This window comes from Panthera tigris, chromosome B3 (assembly GCF_018350195.1).
Source record: "Panthera tigris isolate Pti1 chromosome B3, P.tigris_Pti1_mat1.1, whole genome shotgun sequence".
Lineage (NCBI taxonomy): Eukaryota > Metazoa > Chordata > Mammalia > Carnivora > Felidae > Panthera > Panthera tigris.
Window position 1 is genome coordinate 28154311 of NC_056665.1, and position 25975 is coordinate 28180285.

The 25975-nt window shown below is 37.8% G+C and overlaps 1 protein-coding gene across 4 annotated transcripts; it reads left to right on the forward strand.

The window, feature by feature from the left end:
• Positions 1-286: 286 nt before the first annotated feature.
• Positions 287-25975, forward strand: NIPA2 (NIPA magnesium transporter 2). 4 transcript variants are annotated; one of them, XM_015545129.2, is made up of 7 exons: positions 287-548; positions 1295-1431; positions 9057-9284; positions 10605-10661; positions 20044-20134; positions 21529-21689; positions 25068-25975. In XM_015545129.2, exons 3-7 carry the CDS (start codon positions 9146-9148, stop codon positions 25700-25702), a joined length of 1083 nt encoding a protein of 360 aa, XP_015400615.1. In that variant the 5' UTR covers positions 287-548; positions 1295-1431; positions 9057-9145; the 3' UTR covers positions 25703-25975. The 4 variants fall into 4 exon arrangements, with proteins under 4 accessions (XP_015400615.1, XP_007098999.1, XP_042844240.1 ...); XM_007098937.3 differs by having other exon boundaries at positions 287-513; XM_042988306.1 differs by having other exon boundaries at positions 287-499.

The following is a 25975-nucleotide window of genomic DNA, read 5'->3' on the forward strand; positions in this document are numbered from 1 at the left end:
TTGCTAGGCAGTCGGCTTAAAATGCAGCTTTACACGGTAACCGCGTAAGGGAATTCGCATTTTAAGCAAGCAGCACACAGTTCTTTGACTTCAATCACTTGGTCGTCGAACCTACTTTGCAAAATATTGCATCCACTCCTTCCTTCATCCCGCCCCGCTCTCTTTGCTCTCCACAGCCCAAGGCCAGCTAAAGAAACCGGAAATCCACAGTAAGGTGGGCCGGGGCGGGCCTTTGCTGCGTTGCACTGCGCGTGCGCGCGCTTCCTTTTGCGTCACTCGACCGCGCCCAGGCTCTCCTCGGTTACTTACAGCTCTAGGTCCCGGCGGCGGTCGCGGGTCATCCGGGGCAGGCTCCCCTCGGCGCTCCCCCATGGAGGAGGCGGCGCGCACGGCTGCAGCCCTGGATGCTCTCACCTCCTACTGGACAGCGTCTAAGGCACTGGCCGCGCGAGCTCAAGAAGGGGCGGCCCGTGCGGCCTGTGTGGGCGTGTGAGCGGAGGTGACCAGGGCCAGGTAGTGGAGGGGACCATGGGCGGCCTCCAGTTGGGGTGAGGTCGCCAGTTTTTAATTTTTTCTTTCAAGCAAGGGCGAAGGGGCTGTGGTCGAATCTGCTGGTCTTGGGTTGGCAGGGGCCCTTCAGGGGCGCCTTTCTCTTCCCTGGGAACACGTGTGTTGTGAAATGGAAGGGCTTTTCCTCTTATCCTGCCTCAAGGAATCCCACTGCGAATTGGGTTGCTATTAAATCCTATGGAAATCTGGCTTGACCCTGTCGGGGCATCAGTTCATTCAGCTCATTCACATAGTTTTCGTTTTGTTGTGAGTTTTAGATTGTTTCAGCTGCTGCGGAGATATTAACTGACCGTTGAACAAGTTTTAGAAGTCAGCCGTTGAACATGACTTTTAATTTCGTAACTTTTATAAAGTCATTTAATCCCTCCTTCCTTTTCATAAAAACTCTATATACGTTTAGTTTTGTTTATGTGTCTCTTTAATTTGTTCACTAGGTTTTTCAATTCGTTTAATACAGGACTACGTTTTCTGTTTTTAGAAATTCTCTATAAACCATATACCTAGGTAGTACTTTTTTTTTTTTTAGTAGTAAAAGTAAGATGGGAGAGTAGAGATCTTTGTTTCATTGCAGTAGGCTATCTGTTGAAGTACTATGTTGTTTATGCTTGGTTGAGTAGGTTTCATGTTGGTAAGTAAAAAGAGTATGGAGGCTAGTAGCCAAATTTTTGAAACTGTTGGTAACTGTTCAGTCCTTTTGCTTACTTATGTATTTTCTTCTTTCCAGGCCGGAGCTACTCTACCAGGGTTTAAAACTTTAAATGAGAATAAAGAGTATTATTTACAAGGAAATGAGAGTGAATAAGTCATCTCTGACCTCTTCCAGCCTTTTTTTTCATAAGAGAGACCATATTAAACTTACATGTAAGTTAAAATTTTAATTTATAACTGATGTTGCTAAATTAGGATTGGAGATTTAGGTTCTGCAGTATTTATAAGTACCGTTTTTAAAAATAATTAGCGGGAAGCCGGGTTGCTTAGTCGGTTAAGTTGGCTGACTTTGCTCAGGTCGTGATCTCACCGTTGGAGAGTTTGAGCCCTGCATCGGGCTCTGTGCTGACAGCTCAGAACCTGGAGCCTGCTTCAGATTCTGTCTCTCGCTCTCTCTGCTCTTCCCCCGCTCGCTCTCACTCTCTTAAAAATAAACATTAAAGAAAACTTTTTAAAAAGAATTAGCAAAGTAAGAGATTAGAAAAAGTTAAATCAGTGGAAACCAAACAGAAGTAAAGATTAAGAACTCTAATATTAGTTTTCATTCAGCGTGGGCAGCCCATATAGAAGTAGAGTCTAGTAGACACTTAGGTTCCATTTCAGACTGTATAACTTTCTGTGTGGTCCTCTGCATGTGATTTAACCCCTTGGAGGTTTGGTTTCTTTAGTTGTAAGGTGGGGATAAAGATACCTTCTTCTCATTGTATGTATTAGAAATAATGTGTATCAGTTACCTGGAACAGTGCTTCATAGGTGTTCAGTAAGTAGTAGCTATTACTATTTAGAGGGAAATGATAAAAAAGAATTACACTTGTTTTCAGGATATTTCTTTTATATAAAAATACCCTGCTGTGGTATCCTGCCTACCCATGTTCACTCAGTGTCAGCCACAGTGGCCTTTCTTTTCCTGGAAAGCTGCATATAACAGTTCATACCTCCATGCCTTTGCATTTTTTCTCAGCTTTGTTCTTTTCCTGTCTCTTTCAGGGCTTTACTCAGTGTTATCTTCTCCACTGGGCCTCTTAACCAAACTAATTCAAATAGAATCCCCTCAACCCAACTCCTCAATGCCCTTAACCATAGCGTTTACCACCTTCCAATATAATATTATTATTTATTATTTTTTTTTTTAATTGTCTTGCCCTACCTCCAACACAAGGTAAATTCCATGAGGGCCGGGTTTTGGTCTGTTTTATTCACTGCTATATTCCCATTCCTAGAACATAGTATATATTCATGTCAATGTTTGTTGGTTGAGTAAATGAGATAAGCACCTGTCCACAAGGAGCCACCATGAAGGGGATTTAAGTCGTATACATAAGTAACCATAATATAGGCTAGAAAAGTGTCCAAAGAGAAGTGTAGGTTTAAAGGCCAAGGAGTTCAGAAAAGATTGATTTCTCTGGTTTGTGGAATTCAAGCAGGGCTTCATTGTGGAGGTGCATTTTGAGTTTGCACCTTAAAAGATGAAAGGGAAGGGGCACCTGGGTGGCTCAGTAGGTTAAGTGTCCAACCTCGGCTCAGGTCATGATCTCACAGTTCGTGAATTCGAGCTCTGCGTCAGGCTCTGTGCTGACAGCTCAGAGCCTGGAGCCTGTTGCAGATTCTGTGTCTCCCTCTCTGCCCCTCCCCTGCTCATGCTCTCTCTCTCTCTCTCAAAAATAAAATAAACATTAAAAATAATTTTTTTTTTAAGATGAAGGGAGAATATAAACAAAGGTATGAAGGAGGAGAAGGAGTAGGTAAGAATGACAGCAGTATATTGACCTCTGGTGTATCATAGGGTATGTGAATTATAGTATAGGGAAATAAGATACAAAAGTTAGGTTGGGAACAAATGGTGAAAGGTGTTAGAGGATTACAAAATTTGAACTTCTTTTTGTAAACATTGGGTAGCCATTCTAAGGTTTTAAGCAGAATGAGATAGCACAGATGTGTTTTATAGAGCAGTGTGATAACATCATTGTTGAAGCTGAATGAGGATTGGGAGAGCCATGGAGATATGAGGCTGTATTTCACAAAGGTATACTCCATATGGTACTCTTGGCCCTTGTATCCAGTTTGGGTAATGAGGATGGTGAAGCCATGGTCAGAATACAAGGAGGAGCAGATTGGGCAGATGATGATTTACACTGACAGCCAGGTTGGAGCTGTTTCTTCCTTGTGTTCCACCTCTGGGTCTAAATGGAGACTCCAGTGGGAAAGGCAAAAGGCTGGATTCTAGCACTAGTTCTGCTACCTACCCACTTCTTGAGAAGTTGCTTGACATCTCTGTACCTGTTTTCTCTTCATGGGGCCCTCACCACATACCTTTCAAGGTTTTGTGAAATGAAATGTCAGAAATGCTGTGACAAGTTTAAAGCTGTAAATGTACTTCTGTTGGTATATTTTTAAAAAGTATATGACTTTGGTAATTGTGTTGCCTACTGTTAGTCATTTTGCAAAGCAAATCTTAGTATCATCTTATCTTATAGATGGTAGAATACTAGTCCCATCTTTTCCTGTTACTTACATGTTCTCCATATTTTAGAAGAGGGTGGACCAATTTCAAAACTTTATTTTCTTTAAGATATATTTATTTCATTTTTAACATAACTTGTATTTAATGAAAGTTAATGTTATAAATATTCGTAAAAGTAAAATCACCTTTGAAAGTTAAACTTTAGAAAGAACAATTTGGAAATTCTAAGAGCCTTTAAAAGTGTGCTTAAAATTAAAATGGGTCACTTCAGATCATTTTACTCAGTTGTGGAATCCTTGAGGTCAGGGACTTGTGATCAAATCATCTTTATAACCCCAACATCTGGCATATTAGAGCTGCTCCGCATGTTTACTGAACAGATGACCACACTATAAATAATAATAACAGCTGGAGGAGAGGAGAATGGGATGGGACCTTCTACCTGGTCCCTGTCAGAGGTAGGATGGGCACATTATCACCTGAAGCTTGTCATCTCTGATTTGAGAACATAGTTGAAGTGAAACATACTAAGTTTTCTTGTTTAGCTGTCTTTAAACCTGGCCCTACTTCATAGTATACTCAAGAATAAAACAATCCATTTCAGGGGCACCTGGGTGGCTTAGTCAGTTAAGCGTCTGACCTCGGCTCAGGTCATGATCTCGCGGGTTCGTGAATTCGAGCTCCACGCCAGGCTCTGCACTAAGCATGGAGCCTGCTTAAGGTGTACTCTCTCTCCCCCCCTCTCCCCCTCTCCCCCTCTTCCTTCCTCCCTCCCTCCCTCCCTCTCTCTTTCTTTCTCTTTCTCTTTGTCCCTCTCACCTGCTTGTGAGTGTGCCTGCAGTCTCTCTCTAAAATAAAAAAATTAAAAAATGAGCTTTATGTAAGTGAAGTCTGAATTTGGATTTGTGAAGCTATTGGATTGGAACTGTAGCTAAACCTGACTTGTTTATGGGTATCATCTATGCAGGTAACAAAGTTATATTTTATAGATTTCAGAATATTCAAACTATAAATCAGCTTGTTCAGACTTTTAAAAGGGAGGTTTGTGGACCAGAGAACTTTAGGTAGTCACTTCCTCAGTAGAATTTGAATGATAATTAAGAACAGTGCTTCATGATGATAATGGTTAAAGGAGCTGATTTTAAGTTAGGGGGTGCTTTGATGAATATTAGGTGATCCTTGTTCATTGGAATGCAGAGTGGGCTGAAGTGTGTTTGGTAGCTAGGTTTCTTTACTCCCATCTTCCCAGACTTTTTACTGTTACCTTTGCATTTTCACTTACATATAATACTATCACTTCCCAGCATACTTTGACAGCTTTTTACAGTTCGTAAGTTTATACACTGTAAAAACAGTTGTTACATTTTAGGAAGCTGATCTAAATGATACAGCTTTATTTTTAGGGCCAATTACAATTATTCCATTCATCTATATTCACTGAGAAAACCGATATTAAGACATATTTTGAAGCTGTAGGAGCCCAGCATCTGGCAGTCTAGTGAGGAAGACTGGGTCATAAACATGGTTAAGTGAGTCATTTAGAGTGTGCTGGGAATACCATTAAGCACACTTTTTTTGTTGTCATAATCTTTTTATAGTCTCTCTATATATATTTTAATGTTTATTTTTGAGAGGGAGAGACAGAGCATGAGCTAGGGAGAGACAGAGAGAGAGGGAGACAGAATCTGAAGCAGGATCCAGGTTCTGAGCTGTCAGCACAGAGCCCAGCGTGGGGCTCAGACTCATGAACTGCAAGATCATGACCTGAGCCAAAGATGACGCTTAACCCACTGAGCCACCGAGGTGCCCTTACAGTCTATAGAAGTAATTCTTTCTGCTAACCATTTTATTCCCAAATTTTCTGCCTCCCCCCTCCCTGCATATGTTTATGTCTCTGTACATAACTGATTGTCACAGTCCAGAATTATTCCAAAGGCAAGCTGAAGTTAAGTTGAAGTTTGAGGTTACCAATATGTGGCACATAAAGAGACCAGTAGTTTATTTTATTTGAAATTTGAAAATCAATAACTTTACAGATTCTTTAGCTTCTTTCTTTTCTTATGTGTCTCTGTTAAGGTGGCCACTCAACCAAGGTCATGCACCCAGCTAGAGGCAGGACTGAATCTTCCAAATTCCCTGCCTTGGACCTTTCTCGATGCATTTTCTTCCCTTAGGAGTGGCATTCAGAGGACTAGGGATACTTCTCCAAATCCTTATGAGAAAGATCAGTCTGGAAAGGTTTCAATTAGACAGCTAATCTCATCCATATTGTATGTGACTGATACTTATAAAACTTGGAGCACCTCCCTGACTTGAGTGTCTTATGTTCTTTCCATGTTTCAGTATTATCTTATCCTAGATTGTGGGGTGACTTTGCTTTTGAGACTTGTTAGTTGTTTCTCTCCTGACATCTCTGCAGCTCTTGAGCACTGCAACATGTGTTTTAAAAAACCTTGATATGGAAACGTCCAAACATACATAGTACATAGAATAGAGAGAAGTATTATTCTCTCTCTAACAATGAACCCCTGTCTGCCTGCCACCCATCTTTACCACTGATCCCCATTTCTGCAGACAAGTTTTGGTTTTTCAAAAATCTGATGGGAATTTTATATTTACCTGTAGTAAGTCTGTTTAGGTGTGTAAGTTAGTTATCCCAGTGGCATGTAGCATTTATTTATGATCGTACTCATGGTTCATTAAGTCAGCAGGGATGACTCTGTGTTTGGCTGTGCACAGGGTGATGGCAGGGTGCAAAGGGGCAAGCAGAAATATAAAGGTCCTCTTTAGGTCTAGACTTGGAACTGGCACTCCTGTCACTTACACCTTCCCCCACATTGGCCAGCATAAGCCACGGAGCCAAGCCCCAAATCAATGGATTGGGAAGGACTGTTCTTATGAAGGGTTCTGGGAACCATAATGTGACTCAACAGGCAAATCTAAACACTGGCCCCTTTGGCCCCTTTTTACCATTATTACAGAACATTATCGCCCATTATTTAACTGTCTTTTGTTTGTCTCCCATGGAAGACTAAAATTTAGCTATCACCATTTTATGCATAGAGCTTAGCATAATGCTTAATGCTTATGTTTGGTAAATACCGTTTGAGTGAATGGATAAAGCAATTGAGGGGTTAGGTGGTTAGAGTTATGATGCTTTTGCTAAAAGCCAGAATCTCATAACCTGAACAATGGAAAAAGTTGGCTAGTGGGCAAGGGTTAATGAGTGAGGATCCTGACTGAATTGTAGATTAGTTCTGGAACTCAGTAGTTAATTTGTGGGATAAAAAATCTCAAGACCTACCAGAAAGTTGGGCTGGCAGTAAGTTATAACTAATCATAAACCTTCTTGCTGAGTAATATCTTTCCCTCTACTTTCTGCACTTTGCTTTAGTTCATTTGTTAGCAGAGTTCATGAGTGACATTTGAAATGTCTTTGATAAGCCTCTGCTCCCTGTCTGGTCTTGTGGTTTGAGCCCTCTAGGTCCATGGCCCTCATGTTCTCCAAAAAGTCCATCAGTATCACACTTGCACTGTGGCAAACATCTGTCTGTTAGAATGATCATCCTCTGCTAACAAAATAATGTGGAAGCTGTTTTCTTTCTACACACCCCCAAATAGGCTAAATAACAAATAAATAACCATCTGCTTATATCTACATAGATTTCAAAGAAGAAACTGTATGGGTGAGAAAATTTTGAGTTTCTCTGTGTAGATTATTTAAAAAGGACATGTTGTGAAACTGGTAAATGTATTTATGAACTAAATTTGTGTATATTTATGATTTATTTTCGTTCTGTAGAATATTTTTTCTTAACAGCAAAGTTTTGTTACTTTGGACTGTCAACTAAGAGTGGAACCATTATTTAAATATGAAACTAGAGTTTATAAAATTAATTTAAATTTTTAAATTTAGTGTATTGTTTTTCTTTTTTTTTTTTTTTTTTTTTTTTTACTGCTTCAACAGTATTTATTTAACCTACAGATATTCCTCTACCATATTTTGCATAGATAGTACCATGCACATGGTATACAATCTCTGGCTGTCCTGCCTGTTCAGATGAGGTCTGTTTTTTTTGTTTTTTTATTTTTTAAAATTTACATCCAAACTAGTTAGCATATACTGCAACAATGATTTCAGGAGTAGAGTCCTTAGTGCCCCTTAGCCATTTAGCCCATCCCCCCTCCCACAACCCCTCCAGTAACCCTCAGTTTGTTCTCCATATTTATGAGTCTCTTCTGTTTTGTCCCCCCCCATTTTTATATTATTTTTGTTTCCCTTCCCTTATGTTCATCTGTTTTGTCTCTTAAAGTCCTCAAATGAGTGAAGTCATACGATTTTTGTCTTTCTCTGACTAATTTCACTTAGCATAATATCCTCCAGTTCTATCCACGTAGTTGCAAATGGCAAGATTTCATTCTTTTTGATTGCCAAGTAATACTCCATTTTGTGTGTGTGTGTGTGTGTGTGTGTGTGTGTGTGTGTGTGTGTGTGTATACATACATGTGGTAGATAGATAGATATATATATATATACCACATCTTTATCCATTCATCCATTGATGGACATTTGGGCTCTTTCCATACTTTAGCTATTGTTGATAGTGCTGCTATAAACATTGGGGTGCATGTGTCCCTTCAAGGCAGCACACCTGTATCTCATGGATAAATGCCTAGTAGTGCAATTGCTGGGTCGTAGGGTAATTCTGTTTTCAGTTTTTTGAGGAACCTCCATACTGTTTTCCAGAGTGGCTGCACCAGCTTGCATTCCCATAATTTTTTTCAGTTTTATTGAGTTATCCCTGACATAAAACATTATATTAGCTTAAGGTATACAACATAATGATTACATATATGTATATGTTGTAAAATGATCACAATAAATTCAGTTAACATTTATCACTTCACACAATTATAAATTTTTTCTTGTGATGAGAACTTTTAAGATCTTAGTTACTTTCAAATGTACAACACAGTATTTTTAACTGTAGTCACCATGCTGTACATTATACCCCCAGACTTCTTTATGTTATACCCATATCTGTCACTCCTCTATCCCTGGCTCTGGTAGCCACCAGTCTGTTCCCTGATTCCATGAGTTTGATTTTTTAGTATGGCTTTATATCATGATCCTATCTTTTGCCATAACTGGAAGAGAGATAATTACATTAGTGGTAAATTATAAATAGTAAGTATATTATCAATAGTAGTAATGAAAATATTCCTTTATGAGAAGAGAAATGGAGTAAATTTTTGAGTTGCATTTGCACTATCACTATCATTCTCTGAAAATCTTGTCTTGTTTTGCATTGTTTAGATTTGAAGACTGCATAACCCTGCCTCTAGCACCAGCGGTTTCTCTGTTTTGTAATCAGTGTGATTTAAAGAACTTCAGTAACAAACGAAATGATCCAGGGGCGTGGAAAATATGACTTTTACATTGGTTTGGGATTGGCTATGAGCTCCAGCATTTTCATTGGCGGGAGTTTCATTTTGAAAAAAAAAGGTCTTCTGCGCCTTGCCAGGAAAGGCTCCATGAGAGCAGGTAGGCTATGCCCTATGTGACTGTGAAATGATATCTGTGTATGCTTGTTTACTCAGGTTCTTGATGGTAGACAACCACATCTTAATTCCTAGTTAGTATATTTGAAACTTTGAACTATGCAAGCCTTGTAAATGTTTATAGAGAATCAAACATCAGTTATTTTGTAATGAGAAAAATAAAAGTGAGACAATGTCATTAATAAGCTAGCTGTTCACTCCTATAGTTACTTTCAAAGTGGAAATAAGGACCAGTGCCCTATTAGCATCCAGTCTTATCTTAAAATTTTGATATTTCTGCAGAGAAGGAAATGAGGGTTTATGAATAGAATCAGAATCTTACTGAAGGCAAGATCTTGGGGGATACTCATTATGATTGAACCCCACTCTGACTTTGGCACATTCACAACAGCATTATGTTGCATCCTGGCCGTGTTTCATCACTCAGTCTCTGCTTTAGTTCTAAGTCTGGTTCTGACCTCACAGGAAGACCTGCTTTGGTAGTAAACAAAACAAAACAAAACAAAACAAAACACCTTCTCCCTCTTTCCTGTGCCATCTTTATGGCCAGAGCTAATCAAACCATCTTAAAATAGTGGCCTCTATTAGAGGTTAGTGGGCAAAGGAGAGAGTATTGGCATATACTGCGTGAACAAGTATATTCCTCATTCTTGTCCTAAGACAGGTACTTGCATTGTCCATGATGGATATGTTTATCAAGGAGTTCATTTGCATTGGCTTTTTCTTTTGGACAATGGCTTAAGTACCAGTTGCTTCCTGGTTTTATTATTTTTATTGGGAAGACAGTCAAGTAGAAAAGGAGGGTGAATATCCTAGCAGCCCCAGACTGTGATTAATGCTTAACTTTTTATGTATGGTCAATATAAGACCCCTTTCTCCAAGGTAACTGCCTCATAAATGGGGCTAACCCACACCTATATGGCTTATCCACTTTCAGACTAATTCATTTGAAGCTGGACTACTACTTACTGGTTCATTTTCTTTACTTGGTTTATTGAAGCTGAGTTCACGAAACAAAAGAATGAAGTATGGACTGAATATAAGGATTAATTTAATTACTTCACTCAAGGAATGAGGTTTGTAGTATAGTGCAAACCTAAAAATTGTAACATTTTCATTATCCTCATCCTCTTTTCTAAGAAAATCATAAAAATATTATCTAAGAAATCATGATGGAACCTTTATTCAAAGTAATAATCATCAACAAATAAGATGTTTTAAAATCTGTCATAGCTAATAGTTGTCATAAATTTATAAGAGTCTGATAATCTTCCCAAAAAGTGAAATATTTTTTCATTCACAGGTCAAGGTGGCCATGCATATCTTAAAGAATGGTTGTGGTGGGCTGGATTGCTATCAAGTATGTATAGAGAACATTTCAAGAAAATATAATTGTATATTAAAATATTTGCATATACTAGTACAGCTTCATATTACTAGCACATTTTAAAACTAATTAAATTCTTCATTTTTATTTTAAAAATTTTTTAGTGTTTTTTTGGGGGTTTTTTTGAGACAGAGTGAGTGGGGGAGGGGCAGAGAGAGAGGGAGACACAGAATCTGAAGCAGACTCCAGATTCCAAGCTGTCAGCACAGAGCCCAATGCGGGGCTCGAACTCACAAACCACAAGATCGTGACCTGAGCCAAAGTCGAATGCTTAACTGACCGAGCCACCCAGGCACCCCTTAAATTCTTGTTTTTTAATGAACAGTACTCAAAATAAGTAAAACTTAAGCCAGTAAAAGTCATTTAGCAAGCAGTTTAATAGTTTAATTTGAATGAGAAGACTTTCTTTTACCTGTCTGATTAAAACATGTTTAATATACCTGTGTTTTTTTAAATTCTCAGTTTAAGAAGATAAATTTGATAGTAAAAGATCATAGAGGGGCACATGGGTGGCTTAGTTGGCTAAGCATCTGACTCTTGTTTTCAGCTCAGGTTATAATCTCATAGTTGGTGGGATTGTTGACTCTGCTCCAACAGTGTGGAGCCTGCTTGGAATTCTCTCTGCCCCACTCCTCCTTGTGCACTCTTTCTCTCTCTCAAAATAAATAAATTAACTTAAAAAAAAAAAAGATTGTAGAAAACATCCCATTTTTAATTCCTCCCCCTTCATTGACTTTCATTCCAAATTGGAAAACAGGTATCCATTTGATAAGAGTGTCCATGCTTATTTTGATGATTACCTTTAAAAAAGTGCATAGAGGGGCACCTGGGTGGCTCAGTCGGTTAAGCGTCCGACTTTGGCTCAGGTCATGATCTCCTGGCCCATTGAGTTCGAGCCCTGCCTCAGGCTCTATGCTGACAGCTCAGAGCCTAGAACCTGCTTCAGATTCTGTCTCCCTCTCTGCCCCTCTTCTGCTTGCTCTCTCTCTCTCTCTCTCTCTCTCTCGCTCTCTCAAAAATAAATAAACATTTTTTAAAAGTACATAAAAAATGATATTTAATTCCCTGAGCCTCCAAAGTATTCAGGATTAAATTATGTAAATGTTCTTATAAGTTTAAGAGCAGTTGAAATAACAAAGAGACTGATTTGACCATTCAACAAATATTGTTTCTTGTATGCCAGGTGTTGTAGGTGCTGGAGATAAACTGTTGAAACAAACAGAAAAATCCTTATGCACATAAGACTTAACATTCTAGATGGAAGACAAATAATAATAAACAAGATAAAGAAATTAAAATGTGTGTGTTAGTGACAAATGCTAACATTTGCTAGGAGTAAGATAGGGAAGGGATGTGAAGGATAGATGGATAAAAGATGTAAAGGAAATGGGGGGCTAGCCATATGGATATTTGGGGGAGGAATGTTTTAAGCAGGAGGAAACAGTAAATATTAAGGCTATGAGGTGAAGCATGCCTGACCTTTTGAAGTGTGATAGCTCAGAATGATTTTTGCCCCCTGGTATTTACACTTTTGTATAATCCTCTCACACTGAATTAGTGCTGGCCCAGTGTGGTGATAGGATGCAAAAGAAGTTGTAATGTGTGGCTTCTGAGGCCAAGTCACCAAAAGCCTGTGGCTTTGCCTTGATTGCTTGGGTTGCTTACTGAGGGAAATCCAGCCTTCAGATGACTGCAGCCCCAGCTTATATCTTTGACTATAAACTTCTTGAAAAACCCTGAGTGAGAAGTACCTGTTGATCCCTTTCTGAAGTCTTGACCAATAGAAGTTATGAGAAACCATGAGATCTTGACCATTAGAAAATATGGCTTGTCTTTTAAACTGCCACATTGGGGCGCCTGAGTGGCTCAGTCGGTTAAGCGTCCGACTTTGGCTCAGGTCATGATCTCGCGGTATGTGAGTTCAAGCCCCGCGTCGGGCTCTGTGCTGACTGCTCAGAGACTGGAGCCTGTTTCAGATTCTGTGTCTCCCTCTCTCTCTGACCCTCCCCCGTTCATGCTCTGTCTCTCTCTGTCTCAAAAATAAATAAACGTTAAAAAAAATTTTTTAAATAAATAAATTGCCACATTTTGGAGTGCTTTATTAATGCAGCACTGGATTATTAAAGCCTCAGGATGGGGCGCCTGGGTGGCGCAGTCGGTTGGGCGTCCGACTTCAGCCAGGTCACGATCTCGCGGTCCGTGAGTTCGAGCCCCGCGTCAGGCTCTGGGCTGATGGCTCAGAGCCTGGAGCCTGTTTCCGATTCTGTGTCTCCCTCTCTCTCTGACCCTCCCCCGTTCATGCTCTGTCTCTCTCTGTCCCAAAAATAAATAAACGTTGAAAAAAAAAAAAAAAATTTAAAGCCTCAGGTAACATTAAAGAGGCAAGAACAGCAAGAGAGTGAATGTGGGGGAAGTAGCAGGGGATAAGTTCAGGGAAGTAATGAGGGTGGGTCTTGTATATCACAGAAATGACTCTGACTTTAATGTGTGGGAAGTCATTGGAGACTTGAGCAAAGGGGTGACATGATATGCTTTAGGTTTTAATAAGGTCTCTCAGGCTGCTGTGTTGAGGAATAGACCACATAGGGGAAGAAGCAAGAAAACCAAGTGGGAGGTTATTGAAATAATCAGGTAAGAGGTGGTGATGGTATGGACCCAAGGGAGTTGCAGTGAGCATGTTAAGAAGTGGTAGAATACTGGATTTTGTTTTGAAGATGAACTGATAAGATTTGCTGAAAACAAGTTAAAAGGTTGGATAGAATATAAACTCTTAAAAACATGAAAGATCCAACATGTAGTGAATTACCTAGCCAAGATCAGAGAAAGTCATAAAGCTCAGAATAAGCTGAAGACACTTATGCTCTAGATGTAATTGCAGACTTCAGAGCAGGTAGGTAGGAGAGAGAGTGAACTTTTGAATTGGGCTAATAAGGGTCAGAGTCAGGTGCTGCTAAGAATGGAAACCAGGACAAGATTATTGTATTGGAATTATAAAAACAAATAAAAATTAACTACATGTCTTTTACAAGATGCACATGTAAAAGAAGGATATAGAATGGCTGAAAGAGAAAGATGGAAAAACACCTGAAGAAAGTTGAGATTGAAGAGTATGCTAGGTAAAATATAATTCAAAGCATAAAGATAAAAGGTTCAACTTCTCAGGAAGCTTTAACAGTTCTAACTTTATTTAATAATATAGCCTTGAAATATTAAAAGCAGAAGTTGACACAGGAACAGGGGAAATAGACAAATCCAACACCATATGGTGAAATATTAATATAACACTCTCATAGGGTAAGCAGAGTAAAATTGTTTATAGAACATTTGAAGAGCAAATTTAACAAACTTCTTGGACATGTCATTGATCTACATTGTTTTCAAGGGCATATGGAAAGAATATTTATACAAATGGACTATTTGCTAGACCATAAAGCCAGTCTTAAAGTTTTCAGAGGATTTAATGGAGTGTTTTCATAGATCATTATAATTACCTTAGAAATCGGTAACAAAAAGAATACATAAAAATCCCTATGTGTGGAAGTTTAGAAATACACTTATGTACTCCATGGTTTAAAGAAGTCAGAATGAAAATAGAAAATATGTTCACATTAGAAAATAGTATGTTGGTGCCCAATGCAAAATATAACTTGTGGACTATTACTGAAGTAATTAAAATTTATAGCTTTAAATAAATATAATTAAAAATAAGAAAGGTGAGGCATATAGTTCAAGAAAAAAAGAAGAAGAAAATGTAGAAGGAAGTAAAGAGAAGAGCTAAAATTAAATAGAAAACAAAAGGTATTAAAACCAACATTTGGGTCTATGATCTAAATGAAATTGATAAACCTTTTGTTGAAACTGATGGAGAAATAGAGAAGGCAGAATAGCTGGTGATGTAACTAGAGTTTTGTAGATACCAACAGGATGTTTGAACAGTTTTATCTCAGTAAATATAAGAACTTGGATAAAATAGGCAGATTTCTACTAACTTAGTACAGTTGGGTCTATAGTTTTAAAACCTTTGCATACATTAAGCCCTGGGCCCAGATGGTTTCATTGGCAAGTTCTGTGGTCATTTTTATTTATTTATTTATTTATTTATTTATTTATTTATTTATTGATTGATTGAAAATTTTTTAATATTTATTTTTGAGAGAGACAGAGTGCAAGCAGGGGAGGGGCAGAGAGAGGAAGACAGAATCTGAAGCAGGCTCCAGGCTCTGAGCTGTCTGCACAGAGCCCGACGTGGGGCTTGAACTCAGGGACTGCAAGATTATGACCTGAGCGGAAGTCAGATGCTTAACCAACTGAGCCACCCAGGCGCCCCTATTTTTAAAAGAAATAATTGCAATTGAGTAATTTCCTAATAATAGAAAAAACGGTATACATTCCCCTACTCTTCTTAAAAATCTAGCATAATTCTAATACCAAAACTTGACTCTGTATAAGAAAGGAAAAATAGTCTGGTCTCATTTGTGAACATATATGCAAAAATCCTAAATAAATTATGAACAAACTAGATTCATTTTAGGGGGGTAAAGTTGGCATAACTTTGGAAAACCAATCACTGTAATTAATGATGTTAACAAATTCAGAAAAAGCATCATTTCAGTTCACCGAATTTTTATTCGGCAACTATTCATAACTAAAAAACCATTTCAAATAAGTCATTTCAAGACCAGTGAAACCAGAACAATCAAAATAAGCACCAAAATGAAATATTGAAGGCTTTCTTTTTGAAACTGGAAACAAGCAAATGACTTCTCGTTACTCCTCCAATATCCTGAAAGAATTTCATAATAAATGCAGTAAGGCAAGGGGGTGGAAATAGAAAGAAACATATAAACTTATTACTTACTGATTGTATGATTGTGGGTATAAAAATTCCAAATTATATGCAGATAAATTATAAAATTAAGATTTAGCAAAGTGGTGTTGGGTTACAAAGTCAACATACAAAACTTAGCTGTGTTTCTGTATTATCAGCAACAATTAGAAAATGAAATGTTAAAATGGTGCCATTTGCATATAATTCTTAAAAACAAGAATTATTTAATTCTAAATCTAACAAAAGATGAGAAAGATACTGATGGAAAAAAATGAAATCTTATTGAGAAAAAGACAAATACAAGGATATATTATTTTCATGGATTGAAGGATTCCTTATTGGAAAGTCAACATTCCTCTCCATAGTGACAGGTTAAGTGCTATTCCTTTTAAAACCTATGTGCTTATGTGCTACGTGGTAAGTTGATTTAAAAATTTGAGGGGCGCCTGGGTGGCTCAGTCAGTTAAGCGTCTGACTTCGGCTCAGGTCATGATCTCACAGTCTGTGAGTTCAAGCCCCGCGTCGGGCTCGGTGCTGACAGCTCAGAGCCTGGAGCCTGTTTCAGATTCTGTGTCTCACTCTCTCTCTGACCCTCCCCCGTTCATGCTCTGTCTCTCTCTGTCTCAAAAATAAATAAACGTTAGAAAACAATTTTTTTTTTAATTTGGTAATACAGAAGTCCAAGTAAAGCAGAAATACTTTTTTTTTTTTTAATGTTTATTTTTGCAAGACAGAATGTGAGCGGGGGAGGGGCAGAGAGAGAGGGAGAGACAGAATCTAAAGCAGGCTCCAGGCTCCGAGCTGTCAGCACAGAGCCCGGTGCAGGGATCAAACTTAGGAACTATGAGATGATGACCTGAACCAAAGGCTGTTTAACCGACTGAGCTACCCAGGTGCCCCTAAGGCAAAGATATTCTTAAGAAAAGGTGAAAGGATTTACTCTACTAGGTATTAAGATTTATTATGAAGCTACACTGAGTATGGTGCTGTGCCAAAATACACAATAGACCAATAGAAAAGAATGGCGAACCCTAAAACAAACCCAAAAACAGTATATTTATTGCAAAGATGATATTGAAATAGAGAAATGTGCTTTTCAGTATATATTATTGTAACAATCCATATGGAAAAAAATAAAATTTGATTTCTACCTCCATACATAAAAACTTTAGGTGGTTTATAAACTTAAATGTGAAAGAGAACACTAAAGAATTTGAAGGATAAAGAATTTAAAGAAAGATCTCCCATATAAGAGATGGGTGAAATAGGTGAAGGGTATTCAGAGTACACTTAAGGGGTGCCTGGGTGGTTCAGTCCGTTGAGCGTCCTGGTCTTGATTTCGGCTCAGGTCATGGTCCTGGAGTTGTGGGATGAAGGTCTGTGGCTCTCTTCTCTCTCCCTCTGCCCCTCTCCCCCACTCTTGCGCTTTTTCTAAAAAATAAAAAAAAATTTTTAAAGTACACTTAAAGATGAGCGGTGAATAATATATAGAATTGTCAAATCAGTATATTGAACACCTGAAACTAACAGCACTGTATGTTAACTATACTGGAATTAAAATTAAAAAATAACATTTCTCAAGCAAGTTGTAGGAAGCACTATCAAGAGTTTAAAAGAATGACAAGGCAAATTACAGAATGTGGCAAAAAAATGGTTGTAATATTTTGCTGATTTAACTCAAAATATTACTAAATATTAAGTTGATATCTCATGGATATCAAATTGTCAACACTGTGGAAAAAAGGGTTGATATAAAACAATACAAAAGTATTCCAAACAATAGCTTATCAATATTTGTTCCTTTGATGGGACTTTCTCATATAACTTTGATTCGTGAAATGATTTCATTTACAAAGCTATTCTTTGATATTGCCTCAGCTTTTAGCTGTTTTAACTTTATTGTGATGTTTTCTTCCGGCACTTGCTTTACCTTGGATAAAAACTCTTAATTTTTTCACATTCCTCTTTTTCCAGATAGCACCTCTTTGCCACTAGTTCCATTTCATCATGTCCTTGTGACTTTCCAATATTCTGAAACTCCTCCAGTTCCAGGGCTTTTTTTTTTAGCACACTCTATTACATGCCTAGGGAAATTTTTATTTTTTTTTTTTTTCTGGTTGTTGTTTAGTTAACCTAGAGCAGTTTTAGGTTTAAAGCAGTATTGAGGAGAAGGGACAGAGATTTCCCATATGCTCCCAGCCCATACACATTTATAGCCTCTCCCATTATCAGTACCCCTCATCAGAGTGGTGCACTTTCTACGGTTGATGAACCTACACTGACACATAACAATCACCCGAAGTCCATAATTTACATTAGGGTTCACTCTTGATGTACATTCTGTGGGTTTAGAGAAACGTATAATGACATACATCAACCGTTACGGTGTCATGCAGCGTAGTTTCAATTGTCCTAAAAATCAGTGAGTCTTGGGGGAGAGGGGGGTTGCAAATATATATACACATTAAAAAATAAAATAAGGAGCACTTGGCTGGCTCAGTTGGTTAAGCATCTGACTCTTGATTTTTGGCTCAGGTCATTATCTCACAGTTCCCCCCCTTTGAGCTCTGTGTTGACAGCACAGAGCCTGCTTGGGAGTGTCTGTCTGTCTGTCTCTCTCTCTCTCTCTCTCAAAATAAATAAATAAACTTAAAAAAATATCAGTGAGTCTGTTTTAAACCTTCTATTTTCCTCTTCCAACTCCACTGGCTTCCACACTCTCAAATAGTGGTAGGCCTTCTACTTCAGAGAGATCATAAAAGCCATTAAGAACTCCCTCCATTTCCCACACCAAATCTGAAATCTTACCTTCGTTCTCATCCCTTTTTCTCGTTACAAAGAAAAACGTCCTCCTCCTGCTTAGGCTAACCCCTCCATCTGTGTTCTGGATTCACTTCCCTCCACCTTGTCAAAGACTCTCCTGCCTAGGGCAATTTTTAACCCACAGAAGATTTACATCCAAAATATATAAAAACTTACCTCAAATCAGTAAGAGAAAACAAATAGATTTACTGGCAGACAGGAAAAAAAAATTGACCAGCTTCTCCATTAAAAGATTTCCTTTGTCCAACACATGAAAAGGGGAAATGCAAATTGGAAGAATAATAAAATAATCCCATTCCCCATTAACAGATTAGCAAACTTCTAAATCTGACAGTACCACCAAGTGGGACAAAGGGAGCTCTGTTACTCTACTAAGTGAAATTTGGTATAACCATTTTGGAAAACAGTAGCCATGAGTGATCTTTTTCTATAAGATCACATCCTTCCCTTGCATAAGATTCCCCAGTGGCCTTTCAATTTAGATGAAATCCTTGTCAGGACTCACAAAGGACTTGTGCCATATGGCCCTGGCTACCTCTGACTCCTGGGCTACTCTCCCCTTGCTCATTCTATTGGAGCCGTCCTGCCTTCCTTGCTGTTCAGACATGCCAGACATTGCCTTGAGTCAGAGGTTTTTTTTGCTGTACTCCCTGACTGGGACATTCTCCCCCCCCCCCCCCCCCCCCGATAGCTGCAGGTAAATATTTTACTTCAGACCAGACTGTCTAAAAGTTTCCTATCAGAGTGCCCATGTTTGGCACCACGATCCTGCCCTCAGCAGCACTCCATTCCTTTCTGTCACTTTGTTTTTCTACACTGCGTGGGCTAATCACTTGACCTTTATTTTGCCTGTTTTTTCCCTCACAAAATGTAAATTTTAGGAGAACAGTATCTTTCTTTTGCTCAGTGCTGCATTTCCTGATCCTACCACAGCATCTGGAACATTGTAGGTACCTAAGGATGTCCTTCAAATATAAGAGTTGGGTTTTAAAAAAAGAAAAAGCTAGTGAAAAAGACTTGGGAAAAGTGCTTTTACACCAGTTTTAGCTGCTTTTAATTGTGTTTGTTCTCATAGGATATAGGTATCTATTAAAATTTTATTTTAAAAAATCTGTAAGCATAAATTAGGTCTCTTCCAGTTAAAATTATAGATTTGTTTCTAATTAGTTGGAACTTTAGTGTTGATAATTTACAGAAGAACCTTTATGAATAGCTGGGAGAAAATAAATTGCTAAATACAATTGAAATAGTACATAATATATATACAGTACATAATATATAAATAGTACATTATTATGTGTGTGTGTGTGTGTGTGTGTGTGTGTGTGTGTGTGTGTGTATGTGTATGACCCTTCAACAACATGGGAGTTAGTAGCACCAACCCCCTGTGCAGTTGACAGTCTACAAATAACTTTTGACTCCCTAAAAACTTTACTATTAGTGCACTATTGACCAGAAGGCTTAACCAACAACATAGTTGATTAGCATATATTTTGTATGTTATATGTATCATACGTTGTATTCTTAATAAACTAGAGAAAATATTAAGATCATACAGAATACATCTACAGTGGTTAAAATGTACATGTAAGTGGACAAAGTTTAAACTCCAGTTCATGGGTCAACTCTAAATGAAAATAAAATGCAGTCATTTCCATTTTGAGTGATTTGTTCCTGAGTTTCTTTTGTTGTCTATCTCCCAAGTGGGAGCAGGTGAGGTGGTCAACTTTGCTGCATATGCCTTTGCACCAGCCACCCTAGTGACTCCGTTAGGAGCTCTCAGCGTCCTAGTAAGGTAAGGACACTACATTTCATATGTAGAAACAGCAGTCGGTATTTTAGTCCATGAAGTATTCAGTACCATCTAATTATACATGCTCAGAATAATTTATATTTAAACAATCTTGAGAACTTTTTTTAAGCTGTGTATTAATTTGCTTTTAAAGGGTTATCTTTTGTGCATAGGCATGCTGTCGATTTGGGAGAGAAAATGCATCTATGCTTTTCTTGTATTCAGAGCCAATGATAGTTCTACTTTTATTAGAATTTTTTAAAATTTCAAGTTGGACTTGTTGGAACATTTATCATTTGAGACATGTACACTTTGATAGATGATGGTTGATGATAAATCAGTTTTTATACCTACTACAGAAAATCAGTGATTTGGTGCAAGATTATGTGCCTCTGAAGCCTGATTCGGGGTACTCATTTGGAGCAGTCCAAGATTTGTCCTTTTTCTGTTATCTTAATGCTTAGCCCCAATAGCTAATTAGCTTAGCCCCTAATAGTTGAAGTTGGATTTGGGCTACTATTCTCAAAGTTGATTAATAAGTTTTCTTTTAATTTTTCTCCCCCAAGATAGTTTGTATACATATATAAATTGATATTATATGTAAATTACATAATTTTTCAAGATACTATGTAATATATAATGATATATTATGGTACATTGTCTTTTACCCTGAATTTTCTGTATATTATACCATTATATTTATAGGTTTACATTATATACATTTTTAGATTTGGATTAAACTGGCTATAATGTATTAAAATTTGATAACTTAGGGGTACCTGGGTGGCTCAGTGGGTTAAGCATCCGACTTTGGCTCAGGTCTTGATCTCACAGCTCATGGATTTGAGCCCTGTGTTGGGCTCTGTGCTGACAGCTCAGATCCTGGAGCCTGCTTCGGATTCTGTGTCTCCCTCACTCTCTGCCCCTTCCCCATTCATGCTCTGTCTCTTTATCAAATAAACATCAAAAAAAATTTTAAACTTGATGATTTAATTAATAGACAAATTATTACATGAACACATAGGAAGTATGCATCAACCAGTATGGATAAATAAAGTTGAGCCAATTTTAAGTACAAAATTTGGGTTTGGACTTATATTCTTAGGCTATAAATGCTATAAAATGCTATAAAAATGCTATAAATTTGTGCCACAGCTCCATTTATTGTAAGTTTCATATTTTCTACAGTGGAAATACGGTAACTATGCTGGTTTAGTGTATGATGAAACCAGTGTTTCTCTGGAAACTTTCATTTTAGCTTTGTCTAAAAGCCAGAATCTTTACAAGTTCACAGTGTTTTAGTTTTTTAATAACTTAAAATTCTGAGTTGTGTTGATATTTAAATATGAGAAAAGTGTGATTATTTTAATGTTCCACACTCCTCTCCACCATTTTAGTGCCATTCTTTCTTCATACTTTCTAAATGAAAGACTTAATCTTCATGGGAAAATTGGATGGTTGCTAAGTATTCTAGGATCTACAGTTATGGTCATTCATGCTCCAAAAGAAGAGGAGATCGAGACTCTAAATGAAATGTCTCACAAGCTAGGAGATCCAGGTAAGAAATAATAAAAGCTGTATCAGTCTTACTAGTTTGCTTTTTTATTTAGTTTTTATTTTAACTAAAATTTTATGTGCATGTAAAGAGACAAATTGTTCTACATAGCTTATTAGGAAAAATAGTGGTCATTTTCCTCCCCTATCAGCCCCTAAACCCTTGTTTATTTTGTTCTTTTAACTCTTTGTCTATAAATAACGTGCTTATATTGCTGCTAGTCTCTTTGGCTTTAGGCATCATCTGTTATATCTACTACCTATTGTATGTACTTAGTTCCGTTTAAGTGATTTATTTATAATCACTACATAACTTTTATTCCCAGTTTAGACATATGATACATTGTGATTTCTTCTCCTTTACTAATAAGGATATTGTTTGATAACTTTTTTGTGAATATACCAGTCCATCTTGAAGCTTTTCTCCAGTGGTCTTAATTCTCCCCTCAGAAATTTCAAACACATTAGGTATTCTGCAGTTTCATCTCTTCTGGAAATCTCTGCCAGAGACTCTTTTGGCCTTAGTCTAGACTGGTATCTTGAGGGTGCTAGCACATTTGTCATTCTAGATTTTCCTTTATCAGCATTGTAGAGGATCCCCCCCACTTTCTATTTTTTCTTGCTCTGAATCCTGGTTTTACTCCTTCGTTTTGGTTGGAGCCACTGTTGTAGGAGAGAAGAAAGGCACAGAAGAGATGAGACTTTTTGAGACTTTGTATATATAAAAATGCCTTTAATCTATGTGACCTCATTGTCTTCTCACTTCCAGTGTTGCTGCTAAGAAATCAAACACAGTTGATTCTTTATCTTTAATATGTGACCCATCTTTTATCTTTAGAAACCTTCAGGATGTCATCTTTGCTCTTGTCATCTGAAATTTTCCACTGATGTACCTAGCTGTGGGCCAGTTTTATCCATTGTCCCAGATACTTGATGGATTTTTTTTAATCTGGAAATGTGTATCTCACTCTAGGAAATCAGTTTGTCCTTTAATTTTCTTTGTTTTCTCTTTGTGAAATTCTTATTCTTCTGTTGATTGGACTTCCTTGATTGTACCATGACTTTTCTTATATATATTTTCCCTGTTTTTACCATTTTTCCTTTTAGCTCTGTGTCCGGGGAGATATCCTCAGTTTTGTCTTACAGCTCTTTGACTTTTTATTTCTGCTATTTCATGTTTAATTTCCAAGAGCTTGCTTTTATTCTTTGGTGTGTGTGTGTGCCAAAAAAACACAACACAAAATTCACCCTCTCAACATTTCACATATATGTATGGTCAACTACATGCATGGTGGTATGCAGCAAGTCCTCAGAGAGTCCTGGTTATTTTAAAGTTTTTCTGCAAACTTCAACGTCAAGATTATTTGTGGGCTCCATTTTTTCTTTTGTTTTCAGTCATTTAGTTTTGTCTTTTGGCAGTTCCAGTTAAATGCTGGACATACAATATTAAAAAGTGTAAAGGCTCTAAATGATGTTTTATTCCTTCAGAGAGAACGTAAATTTCTTCTGTCAGGCAGATACAAGTACAGATTACTTTTAACTTAAAGTGTTGCTTCTATCTTTTTAGGGGCTGGTGTCTTTCCATTTTGCTTATATTCTTGATCAAAGTCCTTTTCTCTCAACTGATAGCCTGGGATGTTTACTTGGACCTTCCACCTTGGTGAACTTTGAATGGCAGTGTCTGTGTTAGCATTCCAAGATTGCAGGCCTCTTCACTCAGCTCTCTTGCTTTTTCACCAGGCTGTCCACTTGGCTTCTCTAACCTAGGCACGTGCAGCTTCTGTGCCTACAAATGCCTTAAGGGGAGTTGCACATAGAAATTTGGGCTCACTTGTCTTCAGTTCCTTCCTTTCTGGAATCTTGGTCCATTGTGTCCTAGCTGCTTAGGCAGCCCAAAATTCCAAGGTTTATTTTTGCCTAGTCTACTGAAACTTCCACATGCCTCAAGTCACCACTTTCTGCTGGCCTTTATGCCCATCCTTACTCCCTACTCTAGAACTGGCAGTCATTGCAAGGGAGAAAGCAGAGAGATGAGTGTGGACCTTATCTTTTTCTCCAATTTTGCCCCTTCAAGTTCTGGTTGCTTCTCTGGTATTTCATCATTGTTTGTTTCTGTTTGTTTTGGTGCCTCTCCTGGTGATCCTTGGCTGCCTTCTGAATGTCGGGCTTGTCAAATCCCCAGAAAAACCTCCTGCTTGGCTGCCTGAGTCCTGGGAGTTGAGTGGGACAGGGGGAGTCAATGGCATAGACATTTACCTTACCCTAAAGTTCTGTGTTAGTGTGGTACCTTCATACTCAACTGGCCCAGAGTCCTCCAGTTCACTGTGGCAGGAAGAACAGTCACTCAGATGTTCAGAACTGAGCAGGGATTCTGGGATCATAATTTACTAGACTTTCAGCCAGGCCTCCTGTTTCTCAGTCTCCCCTTAACCCCACTTCCAGAGATACACTGTATCTTTGGAAAGTTCTGTGCTGCAAACTGAGTTACATTCTAGTCTTTGATCACTGCTGATGTGGGATTCAGCTTTCGTGGATATGCTTTATCAGTTATGAGTTATCTTCTGCTTTTTGGCTTCCATAATGTTACTGTCATCTCCTTTACCTGTTCTTGTTTTTGTACATTTGCTTCTTTAAGAATCCTATTACTACTTATTTATTAGCAGAGTTTAAGGAGTGACTGCTCAATTTCCTCATCTTAAAATGCAGATGATAGTATTGATATTATTGGGTAGTTGTGAGGATTAAATGAATTAATCAGTGCAAATTTCTGAGAAAAGTGCCTGCCCATGGTGCTACACAGTTGTTTGCTAAGTTCAGTTCTCCATATTCAATGAGAACCCTGCCAATACTTTTCAGATTCTTTTATTGATTTGCTGTTTACCCCAGTGTTTGTCTCTAAATATTGTATCTAAATATTTAAAAAATTTACTCCTTTTAGGATGAACTTTATAACTGCTGTTCTTTTCAGCATCTATAAATTGTTGAGTGTTCAAGATCATCTCATAATTTCTCTCCACTAGTTTCTGATTATTTCCATTCTTGGAATTAGAGCATTCCAGTGGGTAGGAAGTAGTAAGATCTTCTAGAATAGGTGGCTGTGAATCATTCTGATGTTTCCTATGGTCTAATTATCATGGGGCCTGAGATACTATGTTAAAAATGTTAGTGGTATAACAATTTGTGAATATGAAGCACGTTATGGTGCTTCCAGTGTATACACTTAACTAAATTTTTATGAGTGTGCTTTTGCTAGGGTAGCAAAAGAAATCTAGTACTTATTTTAGGGACACACCTTTTCTCCTTCGTATTGAGTTTTGGATTCTCAGGGGTTTCTTTTAATACTTACACAATTACTAAATAAGCCTCTTCTTGCCTCCTCCAGGTTTTGTGGTCTTTGCAACACTTGTGGTCATTGTGTCATTGATCTTAATCTTCGTGGTGGGACCTCGCCATGGACGGACAAACATTCTTGTGTACATAACAATCTGCTCTGTAATTGGAGCATTTTCAGTCTCCTGTGTTAAGGGCCTGGGCATTGCTATCAAAGAGCTGTTTGCTGGAAAGCCTGTGCTGCGACATCCCCTGGCCTGGATTCTGCTGCTGAGCCTTATAGTCTGTGTAAGCACACAGATTAATTACCTGAACAGGGCTCTGGATATATTCAACACTTCCATTGTGACTCCAATATATTATGTATTCTTTACAGCATCAGTTTTAACTTGTTCAGCTATTCTTTTTAAGGAGTGGCAAGATATGCCTGTTGATGATGTCATTGGTACTTTGAGTGGCTTCTTTACAATCATTGTGGGAATATTCTTGTTGCATGCCTTTAAAGATGTCAGCTTTACTCTAGCAAGTCTCCCTGTGTCTTTTCGACAAGATGAAAAAGCAATGAATGGCAATCTGTCTAACATGTATGAAGTTCTTAGTAATAATGAAGAAAACTTAACCTGTGGAATTGAACAACACAGTGGTGAAAATGTCTCCCGAAGAAATGGAAATCTCACAGCTTTTTAAGAAAAATGTAATTAAAAGGTTAATCTATAATTGTGTTATAAAGTGAATTTGAGTATCAGAATGTGTCTGAAAAAACATTGTTCTCAAAAAATGTTCTCTAGAGACAATCTTTTTTAAAGTTTCACTGATTTGGACCAAGAAATTACTTTTCTTATATTTACATGATGGTAGCTCACTAAAATGACCTCAGTACATGGCCAATTTCTATTAACATTGTATTATTATAGAGGTATTTTAAATTTTCCTTCACCAAAATCTAAATGCACTGACAGT

Coding starts and splice junctions, on each gene's coding strand:
- NIPA2 (XM_015545129.2), top strand. CDS start 9,146: ATGATCCAGGGGCGTGGAAAATATGACTTTTACATTGGTTTGGGATTG. Junction 10,662..20,043: donor GTGGGCTGGATTGCTATCAA/GTATGTATAGAG, acceptor CTATCTCCCAAG/TGGGAGCAGGTGAGGTGGTC. Junction 20,135..21,528: donor GCTCTCAGCGTCCTAGTAAG/GTAAGGACACTA, acceptor CCACCATTTTAG/TGCCATTCTTTCTTCATACT.